This window comes from Antedon bifida, chromosome 4 (genome assembly GCF_963402885.1).
Source record: "Antedon bifida chromosome 4, ecAntBifi1.1, whole genome shotgun sequence".
Lineage (NCBI taxonomy): Eukaryota > Metazoa > Echinodermata > Crinoidea > Comatulida > Antedonidae > Antedon > Antedon bifida.
The window spans coordinates 29,130,090-29,151,875 of NC_136229.1; the positions used below are offsets into that span (position 1 = coordinate 29,130,090).

Here is a 21,786-nt window from a genome sequence, read left to right on the forward strand (position 1 = left end):
CCCCCCATCCCCCGCCCCGCCTTTACCCTCGGTTATTTTATTTGTCCTCCGTCCACATAGGGTACCATAATAAGACACTTTGTTAATGAGTCTGGTCTGACGTTGATTCTATTGATGATGATGATGATGATGAATAAATACTTGATGATGACGGTAAGATTACGATATTGACGTCATAGATAGCGATGATGAATAATAATAATTAATGGAATAACTATAATAAGATGTCGAAAATTCAAGATATGTTAATTTTGTGCAATAAATTTGTTTAAAAACACTTTAAATATTTTATTAATGGGCCTAAATGATGATGATAATAATATTACATATATAAAGTATGATAACCGACATTTTCTTCTGGTGACTTTTTACCCAAATTACTAATTATTATTATTTTATATTAAATATTAGAAATAACTTGTGGGTAATTCATTAAAACCTCTAACAACGATGAGGTAACATTGACGCATGCTCAATTCGCAGAAACAACAGGTTGAATACTCGTGGGGGAACATTACGTATCGAATACTATACCCATATAAGGAAAACACATATTTCGTCGTCGATTTCGTCACGGTGCGTTTAGCTTATATCATGTAAAAACGTCGAGAAACAATGTACTGTACTGTTGCTAACTAGTCATTTTAGCCACCGAAAAGCGATGAGTTAGATGAGTCGGCTAATTCCGGTCACCTCGAAGGTGTTATAAACAGAAGTAGTGTTTTCTCTGAATCAGTTTGCAGTTTGCTACCGGAGTTCCGAAATTAACAGAGCGATCTGCCGTTGAGGGCATTTCTTTCAGATAAAAATTTTCGGCAGGCGACGTTGTATTTTCATTTACATGTTTGGTTGATCGCAGGTGTTGCATACGGTTGAATAGTGAGGGATTTTTCCACAAACGGAATAGTGATACGTTTTTCAAGGATTATAAACGTTACTCTTTTAATATTATTGACAATTGTGTGGACAAAATGTCCCGAATTTTTTCTTCTTCTGTTTTAATTGTATTATTTTTGAACATTTTTGCAACAATTGACAGTGCGTCAATAGCAATAGCAAGGGATAAACGATCTGCAACAAGACCATCAAATACGGTATGTATTCTGTACCTTTAAGGGCTTGGCCGAGTAGTTCGGCTTGAGAGTGTTATCGTTTTTCATAATGTGTTTGGATTTTTACAACATTTTCAGCAAATCTGTGATGTTTATAATCGGATTTTTTGTTTTTTCCAAATTCTGTATAATTAATTAATTGTGTTTAGTTGTATACGTCAACATTTCCAAAACTGTAGACTTTTTTTGGTTTTTGTTGTACTGTACATACTTATAAAAGGAGTGGGACCTACAATAGCTTCGGCGTTCCGCAGGTGATTTGGCCAAATAGCAAGGACACAATGTGTCTACTACTGTGTACTGTAAAAAGTAGGATATCGATTATATTATTCGAAGCGTTCTTGTACCTTTACTGACTGAATGGTAGTAGTAGTGGATCATGTCAATTAAATACGGGATTATCTATATCTCTGTTGATTACTACTATTTAAAGTATAAGCTATGTGAGGTCAATATCTAATGAGTCTCATCGATTTCCGCGAACCCTAAACCAAAGTGCCCAAATTAGATTTGAATTTTTATTTCATTGCATTGCCAGTTTATGGCGTATTGTAAGATTTATTGATTTTTTTAAATGTTTACGATACACCACGGATACTTTGGATTTAACGTTAAATGAACAACGCTCAGCAACATCTCCATAAGTAAATTGACGTAATTCAGATGTTTTATATATAATTCAAGTATAGTTCGGTGACGGAACAGAAAAGGATGGGCGAATCGGGTTGATTCGCCTATAGGCCTATACAACTTTACTATTTTAGAAACGTGTGTTGGAATAGTAGATAATATTGTAGATAATAGTAGGCCGATCTGTAGTTTCAAAAAGTTATAAACTTCCAAAATATAGGTCCATTGTACGTACTAGTCAAGCTAGGTGCCGATTATAAAAGTAATTTCTTAATTTAAGGAGGACGTACCGTCACATATGAATATTGAAACAAAGCTATTTATATCTTTATCTGTTACCCCTTAGAGCCGACGATTTAGTTTAATTATTTCATGGCCATTACTCGTATATCGGCTCCCGAAGGTTGCCGGATGTTGACCGGTGAAAGTGTTTATATTTTATGCACACCTGTACACCACCTATTCACCTGTATTCTTGTTTTATATCATTAGTTTTCCTGGATATAGTAACCCCTGGGAGTTTACCATTGTATGCACGACCGCCGTGTTTGTATCACATTGTCAAACAAGTCATTCACCTGAGCCTGATACATAGGCCAAGTGCTATATACACAGATCGTGGTTTTCTTTATTCAAATTTCAATTGGCTATTTAAATAATCGATAATTTGTAATCCTTTTACAAGATTTTTTTTTTCATTGTAAAAAAATGTCTTGATTTTGACATTGAGCTTTGTTTTATTTTTGTTGTTTTGTGTGAGTTTTTTTTTTATTTGTTAAATATTGTTTTGGTTTTTTGTTTATTTATGATTTACCTTTTAGCAACGTAAATGTTCAGTTACAGCATTATAACTGTTTAACCTACCTTTTAGCAACAACGTAAATGTACAACAGTATAACTGTTTAGTGAATATACTAATACCATTAGGTAAAATAAAGTTACACAAATAGAATCAGTTCAGTCTCTTTAGTTTTGAGGAAGTAGGATTTATAGGTTGGATCTTGTCACCTTTACGGTTAATACCCTCGCCAATGTGAATTATAATAGCCAGTGAAAGATTACTATACTAATTAACGTCCGTACTAACAAGTTCGAACGCGTTATTTCACAATAACTGCCATATCCATATGAACTATAACTGTTGCACGGCGTATCTTATTCGTTACATCTTTTTTTCTGATGCACCATTAAAATTCTATCAAGGGTAATTCTAGGACGGACTGCATAGTAAAATAACCTTTGTTTTAAAGCGGCGTTGTATTACACCAAATCAATATTGTTTAAATGACGCTCTTGCTTCAGGCCAGCACTGATTTATTTTATTTCATAATATTTCAGCAACATTTAAAATCAAACTTGTATAAAGAGTGGCAAAAATAGTATACTGTACAAGTATTTAAACTTTCAGATTAAAGGGACAGTCATACGTTTCTGTTAAAAATGCATATCTATGAACATATTCATTAATTTTTTTATATTTTGTTATTTATACTAAATTTAAATAGAAGATACAAATATAACATTGTTACAAATATTATATATTACCTTTTATACGCAATATTCTTTTTAAAATTCCATTCAAGAATAATATTTTACGGTAATATAATATTCCACCATTAATGGGACACTCTGGATAAAATGGGGTGTCCCTTTAATGGTTGTGTCCCTTTAATGTCCCGAAGGTGTCCCATTCACATTAATGTAATATGGTTCTACCAAGGAGTAATTTTATCCTGAAGTAGGGCCTACACTAAACGATTTTCAGGAAGCTACATAAATCAATACACCGTACCCAGACACTCATGTTAAAAGACGATACGTATTCGCAAACCTTGTGCTGATTAATATTGTATCCTACGTGTTAAATTTTAAATTGTTTCTGTCAATAAGAAATTTGTCGTGGGTTTTATGAACTAATTTTTATTGACAATTTGACCGTGAATTGATTTTCTTTTGATATCGTGAATAAAAGAAAAAACAATAAAATGGTCTTCCCTAATAAAAAAACCCGGTTAATTCGGCGTGATGGTGATTTACTAGACTAGGTGGACCTATTTATACAAATATGTGATCCATTTATTTTGTTCACTTTCAGTAACGCATTGGATACGATTTTTGTTGTAGGTTGGTTTTATATTATATAAAACATATGAGCTTTGCAATGTGTTCAAATTATACGTTTGTAATTGAATCAACATCATAAAATATCCGCGTCCCGTTTGTTTAGAGATCTGCAAACTCACAGCTCCAAACATGTTATATGGTCTGCAATGTCAGTAAACTTTCGTTTGGCTTCGTTTGGCTGCTCATAAATAGCCAGCCACGTGTTGCAGACAAATCTAATAATTCATCACAGCTCAGTAACAAACGTGATATTCAACAAAATACAACTAGGAAACCAGTTAATTATCCGGCTTTTGTGAGTTTTGTCATTTCAATGGAATCGGATTCTCCCATTTCTATAGGTCGTTTTTATGCATCAAAATAACGCAATAACGCGAAAAGCCCTTGGCTAAATTTCATTTTAGTCACTACATGCAGATATAAACACTTATGCGTGCCTAAGCTTGTATATAGTTTTTTCCTTCAAATTTCAAATATATTATCTGAACGTTGCATGTAACCATGTACTTAATATACCTTAACTGTTGATTTGTAGTTAATACATTCCCCAGTCTTATTGTCTGGATTAAAGATTAATCCCTTTCTCTTTTGATCCCCTTTTCAATCTTAAATAACTTTTTAAGTTCACTAGCCGACGGCTTTCTATTGATCTTCCAATGGTTTAATAACTTTAGAGGCAAATCATGATCACCGACAAAAGATATAGTAAACTTTTATTGATAATCTGAAACGACACTGACGGAATTCGTAAAATCATGTACAATTGTATTTAATTCAGAGCAAACAACAGTGAAGGTGGAATGAATGCTAACCGTAACAATGCGTATGTTAAAAGCTCAGCAACGAAAGTAGCTAAATTCACAAACCTAGTTTAAAAAGTAATATAGACCAAGACGTAGATTGATAACATATTTAATTCCTTATAAAGCAACCGTGATAATTAACACTTTAGTTATTATTGTCAAAATCATGTTTAGTTGTCTCTCTGTAACATAGCTTTAAGTCTTGAGATCATGACTTTATGAAAGTTTTACATTTTTTTTCTGCAATAGAAATCAATTTTCTGTAGACTCAGACATCAGAGGGAATCTAACAAAATAGCCTACCGGTAATACCCTAAAACATCAACTGGCATTTTGTTTTCGCCGTTGAATAGTTCAGCCACTATAGGGTTATACTGTTTGAATAACACGAATTGTTTTTAATTAATGGTAACTTGAATACAGGTAAATAACGAATGCTGTTTATACCAGCTCAACGGGACCCAGGTTTAGAAAGATTGATTTCAACTCCCTCAGGTAGATCCAGACGTTTCCGGAATTCAAAATTGGTTTCAGAACAACCAATAAGCCTAATGCACTGGTTTCACAGTTCGACAAGTGATTTTTGTAGAATTCTAGGATCAAAATTGAGCCGGGGTTAATACTATCCAGGGGTGCTTTAAAATTATTAGGTATGCCGGATTAATATCCGTCAGATGTCAATTGCCGCTTCATTCATATAATGCTATGTAAACACAGCAGAGTATACTGGATAATAATTATTTGTATTATGTGAAGATGGTCTAAATACAATGTTAACAGAAGTCCTTAAGACAACATACTAGATATCATGGTGAGACACTAACGAACTGTTCATACCAGTTCGCAGGATATTGATAATCGGTATTCAGGCATTGAAATGAAACACCTTATGTCAAGCGACAACCGTGAGGATTTCAGATATTTGTCGACGGCCACGTGTATAGCTGGTGACAGCAAATAATACTTCTGTTTATTCTGGGGTCTAACCCGAACACATTTGAATAATCTCCTTTCATAACTATTTTCTTTTAATTAACAACTTTTTTATTTATTTTCTAAAAAAAATGTGTCCTACATTAAAGCATACATACACATTTATAAGAGCGAATTAGTTATTTGAGCACTAGTCATTTATTAGAACATGTAAATCGAAGAAGAAGTTAACGCGCGCGTCCAATACCTGATTTAATACAGAATACGCGCGCGTCATCTTGTTGTTACTGTACTGTAGTGATCAATCAAGCAGAACATTGCCTAAAAAACGTTCACTATTAGTAGAAATAGCACTAGTTTTGAAAAAAAATGAATGAAAAAAAAAACAACTCCGTAATTTGAAAGTGACTAATGTTCCCGGGATGTATGCTACCGATAAATTATTAGTCTTTTCTCGATTTCCTCAATCCATCTTTCAATGTAGATGGTCTCTACCTGCTAGTTCATCCCTGTGGGACACAGTCTATTTTAGTCATGTTAAGAAAAATACATAATTAGAAACATGGCCTACGCCAACATTCAATCCACTTAAGTATGAACATTTTCCGATAGTAATTACATGCCTAGATTTTATCTTGCAAAAATATGATGATTTATATTTAGAATTTTATGACGTTTTATGGGGGTAGTTTGAACATAAAAACGGGGTGATACGGGGTTGGGGGTTACAATTGTAAATAATAAAACAAGAATATACTGTAGCAATAACTTACAATTACACGTGCCTGTTTTGAGGTTTATTCATTGATCTTGTAGATGAGTTGGAGGGCTAGGTAGAGGAGTAGGTTATTTCCCCTTTCGATTCGCCGAATAGACTGAATAGTGTATATTTTATGGTTATTAAGGAAATACAAGAAAGCATTTTGGCTAGGTCTCTCTTTGTATTATATTATATTGTATTGTGTATTGAATAAGGGTAAAGTACGACAATTCTAGGCTTACTGTACTATACAACAAATAATAATCACGTAGCATTGTAATAAAACACACACATTCTATAAAATAATAGCAAAGTGCATACCTATACTGTACATAGTGAAGTGTCCTCATGACAATAACATTCAAATGCACAGCAAATATGCATTTATTACTTATTTAAAAAAACAATTTTTATTGGCTTCCGGTATTGTTACTATTTATCATCATTAGTATGTTAAAGCTTTTTATAGAGTGTTATATGTTACATAGGGAACACCTTTTGGGTCCAATAAGTGTCTCCTTGAAAAGGATGTCGTGAATATGGTGGGTCATAGTTCCCCTTATTCGTTTCATGGCATAGATGTCCCTGCGTAGGATAGGCCTACACATGATCCCTAAATATAAGGGGTGGGGGGGGGGGGGGGGGGGGGGAGGGGTCGTCCGAAAATAGGGACTATATTTGATGCTTCTTTGTATTGTATATCGCTTTGTGTTGGCATACATTCAGCTCACTTGTGTGCTATCACCCTCTTGATTCAATTTTGTTTTCCGTAATAGTTCAAACTATTTTTATTTCACAATTTGTTGCAATAATTGTTATTGTTGCCAAAAAATATTAAGTATCCGGCTTTGAAATTATTCTAGATTATGATTGTGTTGTAACATTTTTTGTTTTTGTTGAGTTTATAGGGATATCACTAAACAGGTTGTATAGTTTAAGTACCACCGGTATTGATTACCGGTATTTCGTCGATGGATATCCTAAAACTAAAATGCTGATATTGCGTGATCGGCGGTTATTTCACCATTACACTTACGTCAATGGCATATGAACCAATGAAGACGATTCAGCCTATTCTCGGTACTGTATCTATTTCCGAAGTATCATAGGAATATTTGGTATTATAACATCACACGTATCTAGTAGCAGCTTAACCCTTAAACTAACCTTACACGATACAGGCACCAAATGTGATATAAATGAGATGATGTATTACCAAATATTCCTTTGATACTTCGAAAATAGATACTATTACTAGTATGTGGAGATACAGCACTGAGAATCGGGTGGACGATTCTTATATAGCAAATCATGTAATATAAAAATAATAATAATATAACTTTAAACCAAAATACTGTTTTGTAAATGGGGTGAAATTGCAACTTCGACAAAATAATAGATTAAAACTCGTCACCAAGCGTGAACTTAAGCTAGGTTGCAACTATGGCGCAACCTAAGTAGGTACGTAAGCTCAACGCAAGCGAGTTGACCAATGACAAGTGGCCATTCGGATAACACAACGCCTGTGATTGGTCAAATCACTTACGTTGCGTTTACGCCCTTAAGTTGAAAAACGTGTGTGCGAATCGAAATGACTGACGAAAAGGTATGCTTATAAGTTGAATTGTGTCTGTTAACGTGTATGGCATGCATGATAAAACATAAATATTAATTATGTAAGTGACAGTTCAAGAAAAGAATGTTGGAATATGCTGACTGAATGGGACACGCCTAATATTTCTTGAAGTGTTTTTGAAATTAAAACGTTCATCATATGAAATGCACAGCGGGGATGCGACTTAGTCAACACACAGTCCTGTCATCATACTGGTGAAAGTGTCCATGCACTCAGCTATTAGGCTTATTCTATTTTCACAAAATTAAAACCAAACGATTAAACTTTTTACCGTACATGTTAACATGTCTGCTGGACAATCCCTGGGTTTTCAAGTCCCACGAGTCGAGTCTAATGCATGTCAAAACTAGACTAATGTTTGAAAAGTTAAATTTATAAAAATTAGCGCCATTCAAACATTATTCAGAACCATGTCTTTCTTCAGAGATTTCACCTACTTTTGTTTCTTCTTTATAACCTTTATCTTGTACTCTTGTCGTGGCGTGAACCATCCATTTTATACATTCATTCATAAACAATTTAATATGTGTTAAATCTTCATATTTTCTTTTTTATCCTTCTTGTTTCGTTATTTCATATTTTTTCCTCCTGCCATTAATATGATTATCATGTTCAATACCATGTTAATCAATATTTGTAAATTGTTTTTAAGTTTTTTATTTTATATTATTATGCTCCTTCTTTGATCACTTTCTTATATTTTATCTCTTTTACCCTTTAAAAAAAATAATATTTATTAAAGATGTATTGTCCCCCTGAATAAAATATTTTTTTTTTTAATATTCCAGATTAATGTAATGCAATAGTTATCCACTTTGACCAAAAATTGGATCGAAAAAAAATGTATTTACCTGAAAAAAATGTGATTTAAAGCAAAAAATGGTCAAATTGGCTGCCAGCCAATGGATTTTTGGTTGAATTTAACCATTTATTTTGTCATTTTATAAGTGAAAACATTATTTTTTTTCGTTTTTTTTTTTATTGAAAGTGATTAACTTTATTAAAACTACAAAACAATATATTAAAAGTCTGATTTAATTAATTTTCATTTTTCATGTTTTTGGGGGACAATACGTCTTTAATAATTAAAAGTTAGTGATCGTATGCGCGATTCGTTTTTATCAAGCTTAAAGCTTGGTAATGGTTCCTACTTGGATGCAACGAAATGACGTAAGCTCATCGCAAGTGATTTGACCAATCATAAAAGATGGGATTATCCCAACTGTCGCTTGTCATTGGTCAACTTGTGTCGTAGCGTCTAAACGTCCTTACGTTACGTCCTAGTGGGGATCAAGCATAATCAAAACAAGCTGCAGTTGCAACTGGCATTATCATTTCTAAACAGCCCCCTACACTGCTTCATAATCGAGATCTAGCTGTTTAACCGCATCGTATGATTACACCTGACATACGTATTTACTTTTCAGTGTCACCTGTCATTTTTCATAATTCTTTAAATACATAACTGCAAACTTACCTATTCACTTCATTCTGGTACGAGTGAATCTTATTCACATCTGTAGTTTTTGCTAGCTGATGAAATCAGATGATATATTACACCACTCATATATTCATATAGCCTAGGGCCTAAGCAAAAAAGAAATCAATTTTGATAAAAATGAAGATAAATATTAAATGCCTTTTCTCATAGGAATTATATTATATGAAATACGGTTAGTGTATGTAATGATCAGAATCATATGTGAAAAACTATTTGAAATTAAATGGTTTTCTCCATCATTAAGATAAGATATTTTATTGATTGGTCCATCATAAAAGTCATTTATTGTTTGAAAATTACAAAATGCTTGAACTAATATTTGGTCTCTATCTACCATAGTATAAAACGCTTAGGAGAAAGTGTAGTCTAAAAGTATTATAAACTAATTGTTTGCGAGTTCCACGTCAAACGGATCATAAAATCATCAGTTTATGAAAATCCTCATTTTCCTTTGATGTCAACCATATTGGCAATCTAACTTTCAAACTAAATTTCATAGGTCATTTTAAAGATTAAAATTCCACTGGCAAATCAATTTGCATATTTCTATATTTCCCAGATGTAAGAGAAAATCGTTTTTCGTAAAATTATTTTTAGTTTCGTTTGTTTTTTTATTTTCTTTAATATCCAATTATATTATTCACTAGAACAGGATGGAAATGTTATGAATCGGGTTCTATTCCCAGTTGCTTTTAAAGAGGCTTGCTTTAGGTAAAGATGAGATTCAGCTCAATAATTGAAATCTTGAAAGCAAAAATACACAATTATACTAATGTATTGCAGTAGTAAGTCTCATTTAGTGTAAATAAAAGCTAATCCCGTACATTCGATACCACTTTTCTACAAAAAGCTCCAGGTAAGAGTAATCCCTCCTTTAGCACATCCTAGTCAGGGGACATCTCTGTAAGGGAACACTTTCCTATAAAACAAACGTCAATAGAAATTACACTACGGATACCAAATAACACCCTTAAGGGGAGAATTTGCTAGACCCCGAAGTTAATAGGGGTTTTGTGTATCAAACTGCTTGTCATGTGGTTACATTAACGTTCGTTTCGTTCGTTCGAAATATAATACTACTATATAATTTAAGAACAACATTATTACTTTAAGCCAGCAGAATATTTCGTTGGACGTCTGCATTCCTATTACTTAACCCGGCAATATAAATTGGGAATATTGTACGTTGCAAAATAGGCTTATTATAACCTCGATTACGATGGAAAAAAGGTCAAAATATGATAGGCCAAATACAACAACTAATAGTGAAATAAAGCGCTCTTGTACGGATACTGCACGCGAGCTGTCCCTTCTGGCTGTACCATTAATTTCTCGATTTCAACATTAATTCGTTTGAGATCTATTTCCAAGTACGTGATGACGGACCTGTACAAAGCAACAGACAAATATTATAGCATTGTCATCATTAATAATTCAGCAAGGAGACGAATTGTATTTAATTTATTTAGTTCAATTGAAGCGAATCAAATTATCTTTATTTGTTACTTAACCTCAGGGGTATTATTTCAACTTTTGTAACAAGTAAAAAAAACCTGTTGTGTTTGAAATGGCTGTCCCACGTGGTAGACTGCTCCACCCTAGTTTCAATGTTAAATGGCACATGTCACATTTAAATGAAGTGTGTAATTACCTGTTAAATTTGTTTAGTTTTCTTTAAAAAGGAGTTAATCACACAGGAAATGTAATGAAATGTAACTTTTTTTATTTATCCATCCAATTCGAGAGTTATATCTAATTAAGACAATTACTGGTGATTGAATTTGATAGGTCAGACCAGGGTACACTTCCTTAAGAAGCTCCAATTGTAGGTCTAAACTATTTCGTTTGGAAATTAATCAAAGTAAAGCAATAACAAGTATCGGTTCTTTGTGTTTTATATTATAATGATATCTTACATTCAATTGTAATTTTCAATATTGTAATAATACTGTATCATCTTGTTTTTATATTTTTATTAAATTAAAAAATAAACATACGTCTATTATGAGCTTAACCCTAACCTTAACATGGTATAGGGTGTGATACATGTGATACTGTATTCATAATTTCTTTATGATACCGGGCAGATAATTATAATATGGAGACTAGATACAGTACAGAGACAATCTGGTGGAATAGGTTTGTGACAGTCACCGCGTATATTCCAACTCATCGTCTCTGTAGAGTCAGTTAAACTTTCAGCGATAACTGATCACGTTTCTTATTAACATAACTCTTCCTGATGTTTCTGTGTAATGTTTCTACTATTCCTGAGTAATTTCCTAAGCGGTGGTCTTAGGTTTAATATTAATAATATTGACGAATACAAGCAAGTGACAAAGTCAGTAATACAAAATGTGTGTAAAATGAGTCTTCTTAAGCAGCTAGATCAATCTATAGTAGCTGAAGTTTGTTCATGGCGAAAGTAATGTAATGTTCATGTATTCAATTTGTAATGGTTAACGTTTGCCATCTAACTCGTCCTAGTAATGAGTTAAAAACGTATTGTGTTTAGCACTTTAGGCCTACTAAACTGATTGAAAAATATGTACCGTGTAGATAGCAATATAGTAACTACCGCTTCAAGCCGTTATTTAACATAGACCTACAACCAGTCCCCTTTAGCCCAGACGTTGCTTTCCTTGCGAATATGTAAGCCTAACTATTATGTATATCTAACAATACATTTTCTATTTTCTACTTGTCGGGTTTGATGTTTCTTATGGAAAATCGTCATTTTAACACGATTTCACATTTGATATTGCTACAATGTGTATGTTTCTACGTCCAAGTGATAAGCCACTGATGTTGGCTCGGTTGCCAAGTTGGCCTAATGTACAGGTAGTAGCTCTCTACTTGTTTTCCTTTCTCTTGTTTACATTGTTTAGTCTGTTTTGAATTAATATTATTTCCAAACGAAACAAAAGGTAACTCCCAGGCTGTTTATGTGACGTACAGCCAAGATGACATACCAGATGGGCTGTACCTAGTAGTAACGTTAGGTTGTTGGAATGCAGCAGCTGGGCGAGTCTTACCACAAAATGTACTCCAACATCGCGTAGACCGTTCTCTCCTCACCAAAATAATTCACTGACATTTATTGAGGAAACTTAACATTGTGGTTAATGTGACATCAAGTCATGTTTCTTGGTTTTGGAAGTGTTGCACTTAGACTTTAAATATATAATACAATATTTCTTCAATAAATATTAATTCTTTTGAATAGTTAGAAATATCATAATGCTGCTTTGTTTCAATCAGAACGAATTTAATTTCGTATTGTATGATGATAGATGAACTTAGTCAGTAATGTTCCGATAAAAAACCTATAATAGTTCGTTCAACTTAGACCTTAGTGATATGTGTCCCACTGTACTTTCCCTGTTACGTCACAAAAGTGTAACCCTTCCTGACCTGTCATTGTCGATTCCGTCGGGGCCGTCTCTCGATTGGTCATCATTCCCGTTGGTATTTTCGTAGAAAACAATTGTTTCAGTTAAAGAACTGAAGTGAGATTCATTTTAACTTTGTTTGTGAATGTTAAGGGATCATGTCGGACAATTCTTGGTTATAGCCAGGGAAGAGTTAATGTAATTCACTCTTCCGTGGTTTATAACCTAGTTTGTGATGACTTGAAAGTCTAATAATAACGTCACTTCCGATTAGAATAAAGTGCATTTACATAGAGTAGGTTCAGTCAGGTATACTTTCTAACTATACTGTGCAACAAGTACGCCTAACATATAGTTTTTTTTCCACGAAAAATAAATCGTATTTACAAATTCGAAACAACTAAAAAACAAAATTTTGTCTGTGATTTTTATACTTGATTTTTTGTCCGTCTGTTAATTATTGGCGTGTATGTATGTGTAAAAGAACCGACTTACACGGTCTAACAAGGACACTTTTTAAGAATATTGTAGTGATATGCCCAAATATGGTAGTGATATGTTCACATATAGTACCGCAGTAATATGTCCAAATAATATGGTATAGTGAAATTACATCATCATATATGTACACATCACATTTTTAGTCGCGTGCAACGCGACTCTACAGCTCACTATGTCGGTCGGTTGGTCGGTAAACACTAACTTGAGCACGCGACTGCAGCCATGTATATGGCCTTGTTATAATCACATAAAGTTTGATAGTATAGACAAAGTTGAACAAGGAAAATTTATGAAGAATATGGTTGAATAAACTGCTGAATTGCTGAACTTGTCACTACCCATCTTTCACCTATTTTTCTATTCATACCTTTATTGCCTTGTTCCGTTTTTACTTTAATCAGGCGATGCTTTACATTGTTACATTTATCTTCTATCAATAACTTAAATATGGAATGAACTTTACCAAGGCCAATAAAGACAACAAAACAGTATAATAGGCCTAATGTAGATAATTTAAACGTTAAATAATTGGTAGTACTTTTAAACTTACTAAATTACACATAAATAGGTGTTTTTGTAAAGAAAGTTTCGCTTGGTAAACCCTTGGTAAACCATAACAGACAACCTATTGTTGTCAATTGAAGAAAATATTACAATGGAAGCGCGTGGTGCTAGTCAACCTGGCACACGACATAACTCTCCATAGATTCAGTATTAAGGCGCGAACACGTAATTATCTTATACTTTATCTAGCTTTTGAACGAATAATGCCCAAAAAAATGTTTCAGAAATGGAGAATTCGTTTACTGTTTTGTTAGGTCGTATGACATTCTGAATTGCGGTTGTGACTGTTGATATCGTGTACGTGTTGTACTTTTAATGTTCCTTCTGTCTGGGTACCCATTTTAAACAAAAATGTGTGGTCTTGTTGAAATAGTCGAATCCAATGTTTCTCATAAACTATACCGTTCCGTACGTCGTTTTGAAACATACATATAATACGTAAACAGGCCTACGTATTAAGTTGCAACGTAGGGCCAACGAAAGTGAATTGGCCAATCACAAGGGATACAGTAGTTTTGAAGTTTCATCGCGTCACGATTGGTGAAAAAATGGGCTTACGTACTTCAGTTGCGTCTAAGTTGGAACCAAGATTTGTGTTAACTTACGTGTAACACAAGAAATTTGACTAACCATAAGCAGACAGTTTGAGTGGATCGTCACTTGTGATTGGTCATTGAGTTGCGTCCGAACCAAGCTTTTATGGCATCCTGGGTATTGAACAGTATCTTATTTCTTTTGATTTATTACGTGGTTTTTGCATTTGGCACTTAACATCATTAAACTATTTCTATAATAACTACAAAACGGTCTATATTAGCACATACATGCGTGTGCATCTGCTATGGCGTACTTTTCATCATACCAATCGACCCACCCACTCGTGATACTTAATTTAAATTTATAATGAAAGAAAAAAAAGTGAAAGAAAATGACGACTTTAGGTCTACATAAATTAGCACAGTAGTTATATTAGCCCGTGACCAATTGACGAACTAAGTTTCTACCGATGGAACTACAATTATGTCATGTTTATTTTCGTTGACACTAAGTTACGATTCGAGTTTTGTGGCAGGTGAACCCGATGAGTCACGTTTTAGAACTCTTGACACACTGTCGTGATTTAACCATGAGTTAATAAAAATAGTCAAACTGCAATAAATAATAATAAAAGATCATGCGATAGTAAAAACAATACAATACAAGTTTAATTATTTGAGTTATATTAATTTTTGAATTTGCAATCCATCCTCTTTAGAAAATCAAAACAACTATTAATTATTTACTATAATCGAATTTTTCGAACCAACGTTTTTTCATCTGTAATATTAATACTATTATGTATCATTTATTGATTTTAAGACTCTCCGATGTCATTTCAATAGTCATTGTTGTTCAAGACTGAATTGATGTTTATTCATGTTTTGTGAAATAGATCAGGTACAATCTCACATTCAAAACGATTAGAGAGAAATCAAAGAAATGGAGATTAATATCTTCTTCCAGTTTGTAATGATGATTGATTAATTTGTTTATATTTAAATTCATTTTTTTTTCAGGATCTCAGAGAATTCAGTTATAAATTGAATCCAAAAGAAATTATTGAACTGGCGTTTGGCGTAAATGGCACAGAAGCGCATAGGATGTATCATGAAGCATATAACAAAGATGTACATCCACCCTCACAGTTATCGAAAATTCAAGCTGAAATAGGTAAGATAGGCTACTTATATTGATATATTAATGATTGTGTATTAAAAACAATATCTTACGAAAGAAAGAAAGCCACTATTTTGGATGAATAAGCGTGAATTGAAGTCGTCGGTTTGTACGTACGTCAACATGCGTAGACTGCGATAGGAAGCCGTGGCTGTAATGTTATTTATGAGACAAATCATCTTTTAAGAAAAGCTTCTATATTGATGATATAAAGTTTGCGGTGCACCACGTATATTAGTTTTAGATCAATATGCTTTGATCGTCCTCAGGATGATTTGATAGTATTATTATTAATGAACTAATTTTCAATTTCTTTTCTAGAATTGGACGAATTTATTTCAGCAACAAGTCAAACAATGTGTAAGAAACCTTTGCCGAAAGCAGTAAACTTGTATGAGCGGCTGCACATCCATGAGAACGTAATACTCTCACCAGCTGGGATAGCAGTCAATAAATGCTCACAAGAAAGTGGTTGCTGTACCCCTGGATTGAAATGCGTGGGGATAGAGTTTAGACTGAGAAATTTCACGGTAGGTTTACACTTTGTTTGGATATAAATATGAAAACAGTACTTCAGAAATAGCCAAAAATTATCATATTATCAAATATTATCGTCGGCATACTAAATTGGCATCCATTGGTTAATGGCGCCAAGAGTTCAAATTTGTGTGGCAGGTAATAGAAAGTTCGTGAAATATCTATCTGCTTCGTGTAATAGGCCTTATTATTAGTTTTATAATAAGTAAAATGCAATTTTAGTAAAAACGAATAAAACATTATTCTTGGTTCCTTTTACTCCTATCTGGCTAGATGTACAAGTGAATGACCTGGTTTCTGAATGAATCTTTCATACAGTTATGACATGTGTCAATTTAGTGTCATTAAAGTCTTTTCTTCACCCCAGGCTGTCACGCTCCGGTGACCTATACTATTAGAATAGGGTTTGTTTAGACACAACTTCAACAATAGTTGATATTCAGGCAACTTAAGTAATCAATAAGTTCAAAAATACGTAAAAGGAACTCCATGGTTCTATTTCGACAATAATCGGCTAAGAAATGTTTTATCTGCACTCACCATCATTTTTGTTTGTTTGATGTTAAAGAAGGAAGTAAACCAACAATGTACTTCAGCTGTTAATAATAAATAGTACTGTATGCAATATTATTGTGACCCAATATCTACTGTATAATTGCAGAAGTCACAATTAAAAAAGTGAGGCTATTCTGCTCAGAGCCGCCACATAGACAGGAAAACATGGACAATAATTATTTCAATTTCAATTTAATTTATTTCCACAAGGATAATAAATACAATGAAGTACTCATGTAGGGGAGGGTCATATAAGTCAGAAAGACTTTAAGTTTGACCCACCCCAAGATATAACATTCAATACGATTACGAAAAAGAATAAAACAAAAATACATATACTAATAATATTTTTAAACGGAACCGTTGATATGTTTCCAGAGATTCCTGTCTGGAAGAGAATCTTTTTTCACTATTTACTGTGTTTAAAATTATTATTATTACCAAACTTTTATTTCAGTATTTTTCTATATTTTTTTTTCTTAATTTATTTAGTACCTTCACATAGAAAATCATGAGCTAACTGTTCGAAGGTTCGAAGAACTAGAGGACACGCGTTGTGGTTGTCATTCACAGAACATAGATCAAAAAGAAGAAGTAAGTCCATGTGGTGAAAATCAGGAATTTGATGAAACCATAGCAGCCTGCAGATGTTTAAACATAGTCTGCCCAACTGGCTCTTCTCTTAACCAATATTTGTGTCAATGTGAAAATGTAAAGGGTGAAAATGAAGCAGAACAGAACGAACCCGAAGAGAATGAACTTGAAGAGATCGAATCTGGAGAAGTCGAACACCGAAACTGCTCAGAAGGACAAGTTTTTTCTTTGGAAACCAAACAATGCGAATGTGCAAATCCATGCCCGACGGGAACTACAATGGATCCTTCAAATTGCGCTTGCGAGGACTCTCGAAGAACGCCCTCATTGTGTGGATATATCAAATGCCCAAAACCATTCCACACCAACGAAACAACTTGCAAATGTGAATGTGACAAAGAAGACAAAAACTGTGAAAAATTTATGAAAGGCAGAAAAGAAGTTAACTCAAAACATTGCAGGTAAGCATAGTTTAACTATTGATTCATCAATATATATATGCCTACGGAACAGCGGCTAATGATACAATGGTATGCTTGCGATCATTTTAAGTTAACTAGAGTTCCGGTAAGGTCTAAGGACTGGTTTCGCAACGCAACAAACGAAAGTGCAACGCAAATAATGTTGCCAATCACGACACGATGGATCGAATCATCTGTCGCTTGTGATTGGTCAACTTACTTGCGTTGCGCCTACGTCGTTGCGTTGCAAGTGGAAACTAAGCTTAATGAATACTGGCATTCAAATGGTTAATAATGCTATCATTAAATAACTTTGAAAGTGTCAGATTTTGATTTTTGTAATCTTTCTGGATATCAAGTCTGGTAACATGTCAAATCTAACGATTAAAAGCTATCAAACTTTATTTTCATCATTATCGATTTAAACGTAATGGATTGTTTTTTTCTTTTTCTTTCAGAAACGTCAAATCGGGTGATTATGGAACACCGTCGTGCATAGAAGGAATGTTTTTCAATTCAGAGGAAGGTAGATGCAGATGTGAATGGGTAACGATAGACCAGTCGGTGTTATGAGACTAGCTAGTAGGCCTAGAGAATAAACATATTTATTAGAATATATTGTACAAAGTCAACTAATTTAAACTATTTATGTAAAATGGCCAGGATGCAACCTCGATTGACGAATAGATAGCATTCAATGCTATCGATTGCACAAAGATAAGGTGTGTGTGTGTACACAACGTGCACAGGGATGCGTTACGATCATTCGCAACGCGTTACAATCTTTCGCAATGCGTTACCATCTTTCGCAATGCGTTGCATTACCAGCTGGATATGGTGGCAGAGATCTTGGCCAACCATTGGACGCAAAATGATGAACGAAGGTCGCCATTTTATTGAGAACGAGCTTTTACTGTGCATCCGTTACCGTACATTCTGGAAAAATCAACAGTTCCGCCGGAACATTTTTAGAACGGATCAGAACAAGGAGATCACTTTATGATAAAATATGAGTAAACTGTGGATATATCGTTATAAAATTACTCAATAGTTTATAAAGGTTAAGAAGTTCATAGACACTGAGCTAGCTAGGTCTCTTGTCTCAGGGGAACTTTAGATCCAAGAGCCTGCGCGTATGACATATTTCCGGCGAGACCTCAATGCGTGATCTGAGGCTAAAATTCAAGGACGCAAGAATGCTGTGTTCTGCAACTAAATGAGGAAAACGAACGAGAAAATGTAGTTCTGCGGGATACATTGGAAAAAAAAACTAACTGATTGAGTCGATTTTCTTGTAATCTCGTTATGCCATTTGCACTTCGCAATTATTTTGTGCATGTTGAGCATTTTTTGTTTGGCTTGACGTGTTTGTGCATAAACGTCGTGTATTTGCCAAGTATATGCATAAAACTTTTGCAGAAACTTTATTCAATCAGGAGCGGATGTTTGATTTAGACCAATACGATCTGACGATTTTTAAATCGGTAACATTTGCTTGTCTTGTGCTCCTTAAACAGTTTTGTCATCGTTAAAATTAAGAATGTCTTGTGACCTGAAATGACAGAAGGTTTCAAAAGTGATTATTTTTTGAAAATCGTCTCTCATAAATCAACTTTAAAATTGGTATTTCAAAATAGATACTATTATTATATTATTACATTTATTATCCATACTTATTTATATAGTATAATTTATCTATACTGTATTGTAGGCCACGTTGTATTTTGTTTAGCTCATATCGTGTACTCAATTGGTAAAATAAACATACCGATTGAAAACAATCAACTTTAAAATTGGTATTTTCAAAATAGATACTATTATAATAATAAGTTTATTCATTGTTACAATGTATGTAGTATAATTTATTTATACTGTTTTGTAAGTCATTAGTGTTTTGTTTAGCTCATTTCGTACAGGACTACTCAATTGGTAAAATGAACGCACCAATTGAAACACACCGCTGCGCTCAAAGAGTTCAGACCTATTTAACTGCTGCGGAGTTTGTATGTTTGAATGGGTACTGTAGTAATTGGGGGCTTTTGTTTAAGCTGTAATGCCTAAGTAATGGTGGTAATGCTGGTAATGATTTTAATTCATGCATCTCTAGCCTTAATGCACAACAAAGAAAATGCCAAACTTAAAACATTTTCTCGTATATTTGTTTCAACATTTTGTACTATTGGGTACTTGGTTTACTTTATTTTATTTATATATCTGAATTAAACTCCTTGAATTTTTATAAATTTATATTTAATTTATTCAAAATTATTCAAATGTAGTGTTACGGTTATATATATGATTCTAAAAAGAAAAATATTAGTTCATTTTTAAGTTTGTTAAATATTTTAATATCATTACGGAATTATAATATATCTTTTTTTTAAAAATAGGACAACCGTTGTACTTTTTGGCAATGAGTGTCCCGCTGAATTGTTAGTCGATTCTAAGCCGTAAATATTTTGTATATACTGATAATGATCTACTGTATATTCATAGTTAATTAATGAAAGTGTTGTATAACTATCCTAGCAATGTCTAAATTTGTAATTAGCCTGGGCTACATGTAGGCTTTATGAAAACCCAAAGAAATTGTGTATTATAAACATGTTATATTCATGTATAGTTTTGATGCTTTTTATTCTCTTTATTGTTTTATTCATTTAGTATTTGTTCGTAAATTAGTTTCTTTAATAAATAAGTTTAATTGACACAAAGTGCCAATATCAAGTGGTACAACGGTACTCCGACGTTACATTCTCTAAGTTTTTTTTTATCTCGCTAAAGGCCACAATAATGGTTTACATATTAGGTATATAATAACGCCGTCCTCTTTTTGTTTTTATTGATATAAAATATTAGTATGACGTTATTATTAGAAATAAATTTATTATTGTACATTTATTTATTATTTTTCAAAATATTATTTAGTATAAAAATACTAATTTATTATGTTTATATTAATGACGTGATTGGTTGCCAATCAACGGGTAAAATTTCGATATGATATTGATATGGGTGATTTCCTGAATTAGACGCACAATTGACGTGCGTATTATTATCGATAATTGTACGCGCGCGGCGTCAGATGTCGCGTGTGTATTATTATCAATCTGTCTGGCCTATGCGAGGAAGTAGTTTCAGATGCAGCTATTTACTATAGATAATTAACGAATTACTCTTTATAATTTGCAAATTAACGGGACGTACTTAATATTATTCAGAAAGACATTCAAGGATAAGGGTAAAGATTATATCCTAATTCGATAAATTCACAAGATTCGCAGTGCTGTATCTTAATATTTGTACCTAGCATAGGCACATTCACGAGATACAAAAACTCATAATACTTGCCTATTTAAATAAGAAAGTACCGAGAATCGGCCATTGAAATTGGTAGTGTTTTGTCGAATAGATATTTCTGTATTATAATAGATAGTACGGTATAAATCAAACAAACTTGGCAAATGATGAGAAATGTGTTTATTCTGTCACACTGCGAAATTTTGTTTGAAAAAAAACACCAAATGCCTTGATGTCTAAGCGCTGTCTATACTATCAAACCTTCCGTGATAAAATACGTGATGTACCCATATATGGCCATGATGACGTCATATCACTTTGTTGTCAAACTTGTTTGATAGTGTAGACAGAGCTTTAGATTACGTGCGTGGGTAATTTTCAATGTTTTGTACCATTGAAAAAGGTTATGAATTATCGAATAATTGAGTAATATATTGCCCTTCACGGTATGATATCTGTGAAGGGAGAATAAAATATTGAAACAGACAAACAAAGTATGGTATTCTTTTCTTGTAAGAACTGTTTTAAATTAACGTTATGTCTATATTTTTCCCGTCTGAAAACACCATGTCGCAGATTAGCGTGTATTAGACCTAGGCCTCTTCTCACTGAAGCTCACTTAACGCAATCCCGAGGGATAATCTAAATGCCGACATCGAAAAAGTTT

At 33.3% G+C, this 21,786-nt stretch overlaps 2 protein-coding genes across 2 annotated transcripts in view; both read left to right on the forward strand.

Moving 5' to 3' along the window:
- Positions 1-21,786, forward strand: part of LOC144840230 (autophagy-related protein 9A-like) — a 209,063-nt gene that overhangs the window by 131,320 nt on the left and 55,957 nt on the right. The gene's annotated exons all lie outside the window — the stretch shown is intronic.
- On the forward strand, positions 621-20,720 carry LOC144839908 (uncharacterized). The gene is made up of 5 exons (XM_078695487.1): positions 621-1,094; positions 15,513-15,666; positions 15,994-16,202; positions 17,257-17,819; positions 18,278-20,720. The coding sequence occupies exons 1-5, from the start codon at positions 972-974 to the stop codon at positions 18,390-18,392; spliced, it is 1,164 nt and encodes a 387-aa protein (XP_078551613.1). The 5' UTR covers positions 621-971; the 3' UTR covers positions 18,393-20,720.

Coding starts and splice junctions, on each gene's coding strand:
- LOC144839908 (XM_078695487.1), top strand. CDS start 972: ATGTCCCGAATTTTTTCTTCTTCTGTTTTAATTGTATTATTTTTGAAC. Junction 16,203..17,256: donor TTAGACTGAGAAATTTCACG/GTAGGTTTACAC, acceptor TAATTTATTTAG/TACCTTCACATAGAAAATCA. Junction 17,820..18,277: donor GTTAACTCAAAACATTGCAG/GTAAGCATAGTT, acceptor TTTTTCTTTCAG/AAACGTCAAATCGGGTGATT.